Source organism: Channa argus, chromosome 15, assembly GCF_033026475.1.
Source record: "Channa argus isolate prfri chromosome 15, Channa argus male v1.0, whole genome shotgun sequence".
Taxonomy (NCBI): domain Eukaryota; kingdom Metazoa; phylum Chordata; class Actinopteri; order Anabantiformes; family Channidae; genus Channa; species Channa argus.
In genome coordinates, this window is record NC_090211.1 from 5,033,704 (window position 1) to 5,047,500 (window position 13,797).

A 13,797-nucleotide genomic window follows, 5' to 3' on the forward strand; every position below is an offset into this window, starting at 1 on the left:
TATAATGAATGGATTTTTTTCTACTCCTGGTTCACCATGTCATTTTGTGCACAGTGCTGCAGATACATTCAACTCAAAAACATAACAAATAAAAGCTTAGTTTTTTAGTGCATTGTGCTGTAAGTGCACACGATTTGCAAAACCTGCAAATAATATTATGAAAACTTTGTAAATCAAGGTCAGAAACTATATACTTTCACATTGTTGACTTCACATTGTTGATATGCCACACTAGATGTCTGCTTTAACACAGCTTTTTTGGATGGCTGAAAAGTGTCTGTTTTCTTGGGGTCTCCTGGCAATGCGTGAGTGCCATACCATTACCCCTTCTGCCAAGCGTTTGTTCTTGTGCCTCTAGTCGTAATACTGATGACCTGTCACTTTCTCTTCAGTAATAGAGTAGGTGCGGACTCGTGGGGGTCCCTGTTATCTTACTGCTGCCCTTGGTAATGTGACGAGATACTAGTGAGCCATTTACATGACTCAAAGAGTACTAAAGACACGTCACCCCTAACCTCAGTACTTCATTCTAATTGTCTTTGCACCTACACATCAGGACCAGGAGGCAGTAAAACCATTAGGGGAGGTAGAGCTGAGCCACAACAAACAGAAACAAACGAACACTTTGGAGGAAAACAAGGCTGCCACAACAGACTGGAGGTAAACACAGTGGTCCCAACATCCCCCATCTCACCAGCTGCCAGGGTCGGGGCTGGGATCTAAGTCGACTGCCAATTGCATTAAAATGGGTCTTTGGGAATCATTGCGCGCACATGTTTGTGTCTATGTGCTAATTTATTCAAAGTGCAGAAATTCTTAGATTCATGTTTTGAAGCTGCTCTAAGGTTGAGAACAGGCAGCAGAATGTGCAATACATTGTCAGTGCCCATTTGTGTAGCTGAGAATGTCTATATCACATCTTAGGAAAATTTAAAAACATTTACTAACAAAACCTCTTAAAAATCCAACTCTTAAACAAGCCATAACCTGTACCTTTTTTTCTAAGTATAAAAGTACACATGCAGTTAAATAAGTACTTAAATTAAACAAAAAAGGAAAAAAAAACTTTAGTAGGTCATCTAGGCCACCTTCCACCCAACAGGCATCACTTGCCATAGTATTTCCAAGTGTCCATATAAAGAAATCACTTTGACATAGCATGGGGCTCCTCAACACAGTAATCAAGGCCAGATACAGAACAAGCACAGAATATGGAATATGGGACCCTGTCCTCTGTATCCTCTTCACCCACTCAAACTAACTTCATGTCCTCCCTCAGTACATCCATAAATCTCCTCTTTGCTTTTCCTCTAGATCTCCTGCCTGGCAGCTCCAACCTCAACATCCTTCTACCAATATATTCACAATTTCTTCTCTGAACATGTCCAAACCACCTCAATCTGGCCTCTGACTTTATCTCCAACACATCTAACATGAGCTGTCCCTCTGATGTCCTCATTCCTGATCCTGTCCATCCTCGTCACTTCCAAAGAGAACCTCAACATCTTACTCTGCCACCTCCACTTCTGCCTCCTGTCTTTTCTTCAGTGCCACTGTCTCTAAGCCGAACAACATCTCTGGTCTCACCACAGTCTTGAACACCTTTCCTTTCATTATCGCTACTCTCACGATACTCTTTTGTCACACAACACACCTGACACTTTTCTCCACCCGTTCCAACCTGCTTGCACTCGCCTCTTCACCTCTTTTCCACACTCTCCGTTGCTCTGAACCGTTGATCCTAAGTACTTAAAGTCCTGCACCTTCTTCACCTCTGCTCCCTGTAACCTCACTGTTCCACCTGGGTCCCTCTCATTCACACACATGTATTCTGTCTTACTGCGGCTAAGCTTCATTCTTCTGTTTTCCAGAGCAGACCTCCACCTCTCTAGATTTTCCTCCAACTGCTCCCTGCTCTCACTACAAATCACAATGTCATCTGCAAACATCATAGTCCATGGAGATTCCTGTCTAACCTCATCTGTCAGCCCGTCCATTACCAGAGCAAACAAGAAGGGGCTCAGAGCCGATCCTTGATGCAGACCCACCTCCACCTTGAACTCCTCTGTCACACCTACAGCACCTCACCACGGTCTTATAGCTCTCATACATGTCTTGCTCCACTCTAACATACTTCTCTGCCACTCCAGACGTCCTCATAAAATACCACAGCTCCTCTCTCGGCACCCTGTCATACGCTTTCTCTAAATCTATGAAGACACAATGCAACTTCCTATGACCTTCTCTGTACTTCTCCATTAGCATCCTCAAAGCAAAAACTGCATCTGTTGGACTCTTTCTAGGCATGAAACCATATTGCTGCTCACAAATGTTCACCTCTGCCCTTAGCACAGCTTCCACTACTCTTTCCTACAACTTCATTTTATGGCTCAACAGCTTTATTCCTCTGCAGTTGCCACAGCTCTGCACATCTCCCTTGTTCTTAGAAATGGGCACCAGTACACTTCTCCTCCAGTCCTCAGCTTCCTCTCACTCTCCAAGATCTTGTTAAACAAACTAGTCAGAAACTCTACTGCCACCTCTCCTAGACACTTCCATACCTCCACAGGTATCAGGACCAATTGCCTTTCCACTCTTCATCCTCTTCAACGTTCTCCTCACTTCACTCTTACTAACTTTTGCTACTTCCTGCTCCACACCAGTCACCTCTTCTACTCTCCATTCCCTATCATTTTCTCTTTCCATCACCTCCATCAATACATTTCCATCCTTTTCTTTAATCACACAGACCTGCTGAACATCCTTCTCATCTCTTTCTCTCTGACTCATCAATCTGTACAAATCCACCCCTCCCTCCTTGGTGTCCAACCTAGCGTACAAGTCCTCGTACGGTCTTTGTTTGACCTTTGCCACCTCTACCTTCACCTTATGCTGCATCTCCCTGTACTCCTGTCCACTCTCTTCAGTCCTCTCACTGTCCCACTTCTTCTTAGCTAACCTCTTTCTCTGTATACATTCCTGAACTGCCTCATTCCACCACCAAGTCTCCTTGTCCACTTTCCTCTTCCCCGATGAGACACAGAGTACCCTGCTACCAGTCTCCCTGATCACATTAGCTGTTCTGGTCCAGTCATCTGGAAGTAACTGCTGACCACCCAGAGCCTGTCTCAGCTCCTCCCCTGAAAACATTCTTCCTTTTTTGCCTTCCACCACTTTGTCCTCTGCTCTGCCTTAGTCATCTCACTACTAGAATCATTTTACACACCACCATCCATGTTGTCTGGCTACACTTTCCCCTACCAATACTTTACAGTCACTGATCTCTTTCAGATTGCAATGTCGACAGTGCTTCTACCTCTGTCCCTGCTGCTTCTGTAAGAAAGTGTTCACTACAGCCATTTTCATCCTCTGAAATCCATCCTGCAAGTCTACCACCATCTGTCCTTCTGTGTTCCTGTCCTGAAGACCAAACCTGCCCATCACTGCACCAATCACCACTCTCTCACCTCTGGGGATGTTCTGCATCACTTCATCTAACTCACTCCAGAATTTCTCCTTCTCTTCTATCTCACATCCTACCTGTGGGACATAACCACTAACACTGAATATCACGCCTTGAATATCCAGCTTTAGACTCATCACCCTGTCTCATACTCTTTTCACCTCTAGAACATTCCTTACAAACTCCTCTTTCAGGATAACTCCTACTCTGTTTCTCTTCCTATCTGACCCATGGTAGAACAACTTGAACCCTGCTCCTAAGCTTCAAGCCTTGCTACCTTTCCAACTGGTCTCCTGGACACACAGTATGTCCACCTGCCTTCTCTGCATCATGTCAACCAACTCTCTAGACTTTCCTGTCATAGTCCCAACATTCAAAGTCCCTACTCTCAGTCCTACACTTTTGGCTTTCCTTTTCTCTCTCTGTCTAAGAACACATCCTCCTCCTCTCTTTCTACGACTTAAAATAGCCCAATTTCCACCGGCACCGGTGGCAGTTATTGTTAACCCGGGCCCCGACCAATCTGTCAAGGAAGTCATGATTCTCATGTTTAATTTGGCATGTGTTTTACTTTGGATTCCCTTCCTGATACAACCCTCTGCATTTATCCAGACTTCAGACTGACACAAGAAGACTTTGGCTTGTGCCCCCTTGTGGTTGAATATTGTAATATAGCTCTTACAAATAATTTTCTGAATTGTTAGGTCGTAATAATTATTATGGTCGGTGTGCCCTGGTGCCCATTTGTTAGGCCTTATTGAGGACAAGTTAGGGAGCTAAATAGTAGATGGTCTACAAGCCAGGCAATTGTTTTAATACTCCATTATTCATTTTGGTCACTTACACACAGACACTGGCTACAACTGTTCAAATGAGAATATTCGCTGCTCTGTTCCATTTTCTGTAATTGTAAATTGTTCATTTTCGTTTTGCAGTATTGGCTGGACAAAAGAAGCCATTTTAGGTAATTTTCTCTATGCTTAGTTATGAAGTCTTTGGACATTTGACAAACTAAATATATCACTTAAAAAAACAAAAAACTGAATTAAAAATAAACTCAAGATGCAGCCCTAGTCACACAGTGCTGAGTGATTCATCTGCAGTTTTACTCTCAGAAGCTAAAAGAAGCATCTACATCAGCACCTTTCATTGTAGTGCTTGGTGGTGGGTGCTGCTCCTTAAGGTGACCAATGTGCCAATTGTGACATTGAAGCTCTTTTTATCTGCTTGCGTGTTGAATTATTGTGCTGCTCTTTAAAAATAGTTTATTGCCTGACAAGGAGAAGTATGCACTTATTTTATTTTGGCTGAATGACTTGTTCAGCATGTGAGATAAAGCACTACAGTGCTCCATAATGCTGAAAGGACGTGATCTTCATCTTACGTTCCCTTCATCTCATTAACACCATTGTCAGTAGTAGATAATGGCCAGCACTTCTATCCCTCACTAATGAACAGCAATATCAGTCTCTAGGTGTTCGGAATTGATGACATGGCCTAATTGCCCCATCTAATTGATACCCCACCTTGCCCATATATTTACCTGATCGAGTCAAAGGGTGATTCCTGGAATATTGCACTCTGTCCAAGAAGCCTAATGAGTATCTAACCTCACTGAGTGCTAAGAAACCATGTCTGGGCTAATGGCAGGGGAAGGGCCTCCTACTCTTATACTTAATGGCACTCAAGTTAGATGCAAAATCCATTAAGCCTAGCATGTTAAAATGTAAGAGTGGGACTGTACAGTGATAAAATGGGCTTGTGTAGGGCTTCTAAGATGTTCTACACAAGGGCTGGGGGATATGGCCAAAAATATTATCACTGTACAATGTACACTAAATATTCCCATACTTCTTATGGGAAAACATACAATTCAAAATGTGGATTCAGTGCACATGCTTTAAGTGTTGATTGTGTATTTGCTTCCTTTAGTGGTCACGATAGAAAGGCACAGTGATGTGCAAAGTTTGCATACCCTTAATTTAGTAATTTTGAGGCAAATTGTGGCTACAGGGGGGCCTGGTGGGTCAGTGGGTAGAGCATAGGGTCGGGATGCAGAAGGCGGGTTCGAATCTCACCCCACCAGGTGTGGCCCTGCCCAGCCATCAAGGGCGACCTTGTTGCTGGTCCCGAGCCCAGAAAAAATGTGTGGGTTGCGGCAGGAAGGGCATCCTGCGTAAAAAACAAAAAAAAACTCATGCCAAATCAACATGCTGTGGTGACCCCTGAAGGGACAAGCCCAGAGCTGTTATATAAAAGCCCTAACATAATACACATTCATCTAGTACAAAATAGATTTTTTTTCTTTACTCTTTTTGCCATTTTAAAATAAGGGGATGCAAACTTTTGAACAAAACTGTACTATTCAATAAAGTTAAGTGGCAGTATCACTTACGCCTCAGTCTTGTTGGACTGTCGTCGGCAAGGTACAGTGTTGCTGACACATGTACCAGTCATGGGGTCCACTGCCTCCACAATGACAAAAGGCCGCTCCTCCAGAGTGGCCACTGTCAAATGCCGATAATCTGACACCGGCTCCAGGTAGGAGCCATACCGTGGCCATACGGGGTATCTCATCTGCAGGATTCCCATCTCATAGGTCCCCACCTAAGTGAGTTGAGAAAGGAGGGATTATTCATTACCAGTCATTGAACAATCATTGCACCAAATTCCAGATGGTTGCCACACTGTTTTTTAGCATAACACACAATTTCTTTTCAATTGCACATTAACAGCATATGATGCTAGAAACCTGTTTACCTAAGTCACAAAAACCAATACAGGTGAAAAATAAGCCTCTTTGAAACTCCATACGTCTCTGAAATGAGTGAGGATATGACAGCATAACCTATCTAGACCTCCAATCTAAATACGGTTGTTCCCAATTCACAAGCAGTACATATTATCCCAGATCTTTGCGATGTATGCCCCTGGACCCAGTGCGGCAAGGAGATTTTTAGCTTGTCAACATTTTATAGGAAATTGATTTTTTGGTCACTGGGGATGTCGAGAGTGCAATTATACATCTAATGCAATGAACGCAATTCCACCCCTACTATATAACCAATTAGCTAATTTTAATTGGATGTTGTGGGGAAATGAGTGTTCAAGCAAGCTGAATACATAATCACAATCTAAAATGAAACATTGCGAGCTTACTTATTTGAAAAAGCTGTGACCTGTTTCAGACCACATTCCACAAATTTGCCCCTCTGACTCTGTTTAAATGAAGACATAAGGGTTGCAGTGGAGCAGTTGTACCCCAGTTAATTAACCACTTCTTATTAACTTTATGCTGAATCTGAATGGTTTGAATGGTGAATTCTGGTTTGGCTGCCAAATAATATATAAATACAGATTTTTACATTTGTGAGCATTTATCAGACATGATATTGAGAATCTGCTACTTTTTTTTTGGCCATTTTGATCATGCAACATGGTCTTTGTGATGATTAGATCAGGAAAATGGTGAAAATGTGATTAAGATGTTCATTATCTGATCTGATAATGTAATCTATTTCTATTTCACTTCATCAATCTGACAATGTTTTTCCTCACATATAATCTCTGCTGTTTATGCAGGAAGAAAAACAATCTTGTCTGATCATACCAATCAATACAGCTTGTCACAATGTTAAATTGGCAAAATTGGAAAAATATCCTAATTTTATATTCCTTTCTCCTGCCAGTCATATCGATCAGTTCTGCTGTTTGCCTTTTTCCACTCATGGGCTTTTAGTCAATTCAACCAGAATATCAAATTTCAGGACAATACACTGACATGAAAGTCGCTGTGGCTTTTCCCAGTGTGAAGATGTTCATTGTTCATTCATCTAAGAAAAGCCCTTGTTATTCTTTACACAGCACATTAAACATGCTGTCAGTGAAATCTGATTGACAGGAGGAGAAAAAACATTATTGTAGAGCTCATGCAACTTCTGTTAGGAAATATACAATTCTGTAATTACCTCTTTTGAAAAGGAAATTATACACTAACTGCCAGTCTAGCGGCATTTATTACAAGAAATTCATCGAGGAAGTACTTTTGTAATATTTTTTTTCCAGTTTACAAACTCTTAGCGAGATTGTAATTTCAAGGCTTGGGCTCATCACTGATATAGAACCGGAGAACGGCCGCAATTCCGTTCTGCATATCACCCTGTCATATAACAACAGTAACGTGAACATTTCCCCATTCTCCTTAAGGGCTGCTTCTTTCTGTCACCACTCTCTTTTGTCATGCTCTCCCTCCACCTTTTTAAGTAACCTTGATTTTAGGGGAAGATATCGGCAAAGCAGCTGAACAATCATTTTTGGAAAGTTGGAAATTACTGAAACTGCAAGTGATAAGAGCATTGTCATGATTTAGGGTTAAAAAAAAAAGAAAAGAAAAGTGAGGCATTTACCCATACAGTGTCACACTGAGGCTGGTATTACATAGTGTAGATGATGTCTGAATGTAACAGACCGGCTGGCCTGGCACATGTACAATAAGAACGCTGGAAAAAAGGCAATCACAAGGTGGAATTGATTTTCAACTTTGAGAGAGAAAATGCCTGAGGCAACAAGACATTAAACACAGAAAAGGAATCATCTTACACTTCTTAGCCAGAATCTTGTGAAATGAAAATATTGTTGTGCTCTGAAGGAGAGAGAAAAATATATTTTTGCACCTACAAAAAAACGTATGTAAAATTCAGCATAGTCAAATGGAGTCGGGGTGAGTGAGGGGCCTCCTCCCCCCCCATTCTGATCTAGGTTTAAGACTCATACCAAGAAGTCTTCTCTATCAGCACAGTTTCAGCTTTTATGTGAGCTTTTTTGTCTATAATTAAACCTCATCGTAGGACAGTGATGTATCCAATTCATGGTAGTGTGAAATTTAATTTCAGCCTTTTTTTGCGTCTGTGCTCATCTCAAATAATTGGAAAGGATTTTTCCGTTAGTCTTTGATAGCACAGAGGACAAGGCTGTTAAGACGGGATTGTTTCATGGGAAAACAATGCAACATCAACATCCCACAACAATACAACAGAATGTGAAAGATACAGCTTTTATCTGTATGCACAGCTCATCGGGAGTAAAAAAAGTAACCAAAAGAAAAGAGAAATAAAAGCTTTACAGAGAGCCAGCAGAACCTTGAAAAAGATTTTCAGAATTTAAGGCCATAAAAGGTCTTAGTCTCGTCCTTAGTTTTTAAGACTAATAAGAATTTACGTGAACCCTTAAGATTTAATGTTATGATAAAAATATAAACGTTAATATTCTTTTAGTTATGTTGTTTTCTTATTGACTTTGAGTTCTTCTGACTCCCATCTCCTCTCCTGACATGATTCACAAAAATAAATCATTTAGCTATGATGCAACGCTAAAGACAAGGCTTTCAGCAAATTCATTTTATTTTAACATATAGCTATTAGTTAATGTTTGAATATGGACAAAACCATCTCAGTCTATTTAATTAATGTGCGATAAATGATGACGATGGAGGACAAGAGCAGATTATTTAAACCTGTGACTGCTGCAGCAGGTGTTTACAGGTTTGCTGATGAAATGTTACTACAAAACTGCAGTGGCTAAATAACAAGTATGATGTTTCACAAAACTAACAAAGGAGACGAGGAGGGAGGCCTTGTATTTGGGGAGAGAACAAGGGATCGTGTGTGTAGTTTTGTGAATGTGTGAGAGAGAACGGTGTGTGTTGCAGACACTAACAGACAGTGATCAGCTGTGTTCTGGAGAGGATCATCCTCATCTTCTGACTTTGCCGCGTGAGACACAATATGTTGGCACATTAAAAGCTGTGCTGTAGTCATGTATTACTGCAAACCCACTCTTTGATAAAAGATTATCACGCTTTCTTTACTGTTTAGAGCCGTCTTGTGAAATCAATCTGTGTGGAACCGGTTATCATACAATGTGTTTTTTAAGCTCCTATCATATTTAATTGAGTAATGTAAGGTTCTGTGTTACAAAGTTACATGCATGTCTTGTTATTTAGGAGCTATGTTGGGTGCATCATCAAACAACTTAACAGCAGCATGTTGTATTCAGTTAATTTGTCTCTCTGTCGGTGTAATAAGCTATCAGCTGGCAGGCACCTACATATTCTCTACAATATTGTTATAATAATGTCATTTTCTGTTTTAGGGTTTTCCTAACAGCAATGTCTTCTTTATTTACACAAATGCCAGTACAGATTTGTATTTTACTGACAGACCTACATTTCAAATTTCTAGATAACATGGGCTGAATACCATATGGACCCAACTACTGTATTGATTCATAGAAACAAACTTCTGTTTGCTTTTATGTCTAAATTGTTTGCTTTTTTTTTTTTTACCATCACTGCTTCCTATTAGCTCAGATCCTTGACAACATATTGGAAATGAATAGGAAACAACACCAGAAAATATCAATATGACATAAATAGCTTTGAAATGCCTGTGGCTGTTTAACTAGTTTCTATTCAACCAGTGGAGGAGGTGAACTCCCTCAAGTCTCACGGCCACAGCCCAGTGGCCGTGAGACCCCTTGGTCAAATTACAGTAATGTTTCATTGTCCAAACAAGTCAATGAGGCAACACGCTGCAGCAAATTCACCAGACATAAGTGTGTGTATTATTGTTGTGTATTTTGAACACATAGAGGACAGAAGGAAGTGAAACAGAAATCTAGTAAGAGTGTGTGATTAAGCACTGATCCTTCATTAGGTGGTTCACTGGTGTCAGTGGAGCTCTGGCTTCTCTAACTACTTTTTACAGAGAGACCAGTGATGTATGAAGTCATTTTGCTTATTGTCATGCATAGTGTGATGTTAGTGAATGACTGTTTAACTGCAGAACAACTCTTGCCTATCTTCATTTAATGAGGTTAAATGAGGTACAGTAAAATTCACACAAACGTGAAATGTGTACACAAAATGCAGTTTTACAAAGTTTAAAGTGAAATCTCTTTTATCCATATTGTAGAAAGCTCACCTTATCCCACTGCCTCTCTCTGTCCAAAGTGATAATTATCATAGCTGGATTCACCAGGTAACCATTACTGTTGAAGGAGAAGTCATTGTTTTCCCAGGTTACATTCATCATGTGCCTGCAGAGAAGCAAAGATAATAAGTGACCTAAACGTAAATAAAAGGCCATTTCCACTTTCCTGTAATGAAACCACAGTCATACTGTTTATTAAGTAATATGTTGTTCAAAATATGGGATGCTTTTCAGAATGCAGAATGGGAACAGAAAGTGGGGAAGAGTGGCTACAAAAGTAAAAGTCCTAGACAAAAAGTGAAGACAAGCCAGTAAAGTTTAGGACCAGGATCATGACACAAAGGCCTAATTTCCTTAACAGAAAACAGTGATTTTTGTGAAATGTTTTTACAATTTGGGGTCTTGACACCTGGTGTACTTTGCAGAAAACCGTTATCTGCCTCCTATGATTCCATTGTTTCATCACTCACATCCCGTTATGTTAGATCTGCGGTGCTGCTCTCTCACCTCACACATCACTCCAGCAGAGATGATGAAAACCTGCTGGGAGGAGAATAGCCCTCAGGCTGGTCTGTGTGAAAAGCCTATTTAATCTGATAATCTGGGATAATCCCATTAACAGGTGAGCCGATTCATTATCAAAAGCTTGCTTGAATTAAAAAAAAAAACTCTCCAATAAAGTGAAGTCTGAGAACTGAGCGGGATGTTCATGTTTGATCTGGGTGGAAACAGAAGAGTTGACAGAGTACAAAGCTAATAAAAAGTGCTTTGTTCTGTCTCACTGACCTTCACATTACTGATGAAATCTGCTGCTACTCAAATCATGCCTGCTGGGTTTAGAAAGTCTAAAAGGAAGTTTGTACAGTATTAAAGCATTAGATAATGTTCACCATTTCCATTTTTTCATGGATGGTTTGGGTTTACAGAAAGAAAAGTTTCCCCCCGCGGCTCTAAGACTGTCTGAAAAATTATTTCTGACATCAAAGGGAGAGAGAGATGTTTCATAATTCAAGAAGAGTGTCAGGTGATGCTTGTCCTTTTGGGAGCCCCTTGGTGACATCTACTGTACAGCAACACACGCACACTTTTACACACAAGACTTTCCTGATCACTCTGTGACCTTGTCTTACACGAGCCAAAAGCTGAAAGTGGAGTAGTTTTTTCCCTCGCTCTTCTTTTTGCTGATCAAAACATTTTTCTAACAAAATAAGATTTACTCAATGCCCTCTTGCATAGATTGCTCCATTGGGCATGAATTAAAAATGACAAAGCCAAGTCCCCCCTATCCCCTCTAACCCCAAAACTGCGTTGCAATTTTCAAAATATCTTGGGGAGACCTCGGTGTTGAAGAGATAGATGGCAGTGGTGCAAAGCACACAGTTTGGAAGAGTGACAGTGACCATTAAATGTGCTCCACAACACCAAACAGATGGAAAGTCATGCATAAATAAACAGCTGTTGACCTCTTTTTGCCAGGTCCCACAGATGTGAGCCTGGGCCATTACTGTTGTATTTTTATGATCTATCATAGATTAAAGAGACTAGGTATTCAATTTGATTGCTGACCATTCGACAACAGTCTTCTGCAAGTGCTGAACAAGGTCATGCAAATAATAAACTGCATGTGAAAATTGAGATGATAAAGGAAGAAACGGTATTAGTTGTTGGTTCAACAACTGATATTCAGTTGTGGAAAAAATTAAGCAAGGACAGAAGTAGCCCTACGTTTCCATAATAGGAAGGTAAGGACCACAGTTACAGCAGTCATTTATTTTTAGGCAGATTATGAACTTTCCTTAATCATAAAGCTTTGAATTACCTGGAGTTACCTAAAAGGTGAAAGATCAGAAATAAAATACTTTGTAAGATGTATTGTTTTAGGAGTTCGGTGACCAAGTATCTATGTTCTTGTTTAGGCATAGTAACAACAAGCAGATTGTAAGAGCAAGCAAGAGTTTTCCTGGAAAGAACTTCTATATTGTAACTCATTCTTGTCATTTATGAGCATCCCTTTCTAGTAACCGCTGTGACCACCTTTAAATGTGAGTGCAGAGAACAGCTGTAATTTTCCTATTTTAACACAAGAAGAGAGAAATAATGTATGATAAAACCTTAAAGTATTTAAATCATGACCTACTGTTTCTAATTTACTGTTTCCTTGATAACTTTCTGTTACTGTTGGCCAAACTTCCTATTTCTTTACTATATGGTACTTAAAGCTTACTAAGAAATGAATTGATATTTTCTTTTAAGCTGTGGCTTTTTCCTTTTTTTATTGTTGGATCCCCCAGGAGCTCCGCTATTTGATGCCATGGGAACAACTTTACCCCACAATTCTCATGACAATTATTTAAATATCTGTTAATATAATTTAAGTCATTATTTTTTACTTAAAAATGTAAATCTGCTGAACTAAATGGAGTTTGGTATTCTTGTCCTACTCTCTGCTGTGAACTTCAAATCGAACTTGAAAATAACCGAAGCATAAACGTATGTAAATATGAACAATTATGTTATGAATTTGATTCCAGTAAAACTTAGAAAATGGTGTTTATGTATTTATAAAAGTATCTTAAATTCAAAACTAATTTGTTAACTGTTAGACTTGGAGAAGGTTTTGCGTTCCCAGTAACTTGAAACAGCATCAAGATAATTAACATAGGAAAAATATGAAGACCTAAAAGGCACTAATGAGATATTTTGACACCAGATTCTTCTGCATTCAGTCTCCAACATTAAAAACAAGAACTTGATTACTAAAAGCAAAATAAAAAAACAGTTGATTTAATATTTAAACCAAGAGCCCCCCAGCCACTTAGCTTACCTAAAAAGAGTCTCATTAGTGGCTGACGGCTTGACAGGATTGTTACAATCGCTGTGGCCCTCAGGTATGAAGCCTCTTTCTTTATGAAAGCTCTGCACGCCTTTCACAACAATGGCCACACCATCACGCACCCTTTTTCTCAAGCTCATCCTCCACCGGTCTGTTATGATGCTGATGAGTCCCACGGGAAAGCTGTCAGGTGGGGGCATGTCCGGATTTCCAACAGCTAGGCTGGGGATAATCCAGATGTAGCCTGGCCCCACCAGTCCAGCATCAGCTGCCATGGCAAACAGGTACTGGGCCTCCTCATGGGAACAGTAGACCAACAGAACTTGTGCATCAATCTGCTGTAAGAGCCTTTGTGCTCGAATGTCGTTGATGCTGTCAGGAGACATATCAAAAGTCAACACATCCTGCAGGTCCCATATGAAGTAGCTGGTGTCAGTGAAGGACTTGATGTAATCCACGTAGGTTTCATAGCCTGGGTAAAGGCTGGTAATAACCACAAAGCTGTCCCAGTT

At 40.3% G+C, this 13,797-nt stretch overlaps 1 protein-coding gene across 4 annotated transcripts in view; it reads right to left on the bottom strand.

The window, feature by feature from the left end:
• The window catches only part of grin2ca (glutamate receptor, ionotropic, N-methyl D-aspartate 2Ca), a 49,137-nt gene that overhangs the window by 13,374 nt on the left and 21,966 nt on the right, over positions 1-13,797 (bottom strand). For 3 of the 4 annotated variants that reach the window (XM_067477949.1, XM_067477948.1, XM_067477951.1), the window contains 3 exons: positions 13,277-13,797; positions 10,444-10,558; positions 5,859-6,070 (listed from right to left, as the gene is read on the bottom strand). The exon at positions 13,277-13,797 is cut by the window's right edge and continues 81 nt beyond it. In XM_067477949.1, the coding sequence (XP_067334050.1) occupies positions 5,859-6,070; positions 10,444-10,558; positions 13,277-13,797 (848 nt within the window). The remainder of the gene's footprint in view (positions 1-5,858; positions 6,071-10,443; positions 10,559-13,276) is intronic. The other variant, XM_067477950.1, reaches the window with a different exon arrangement.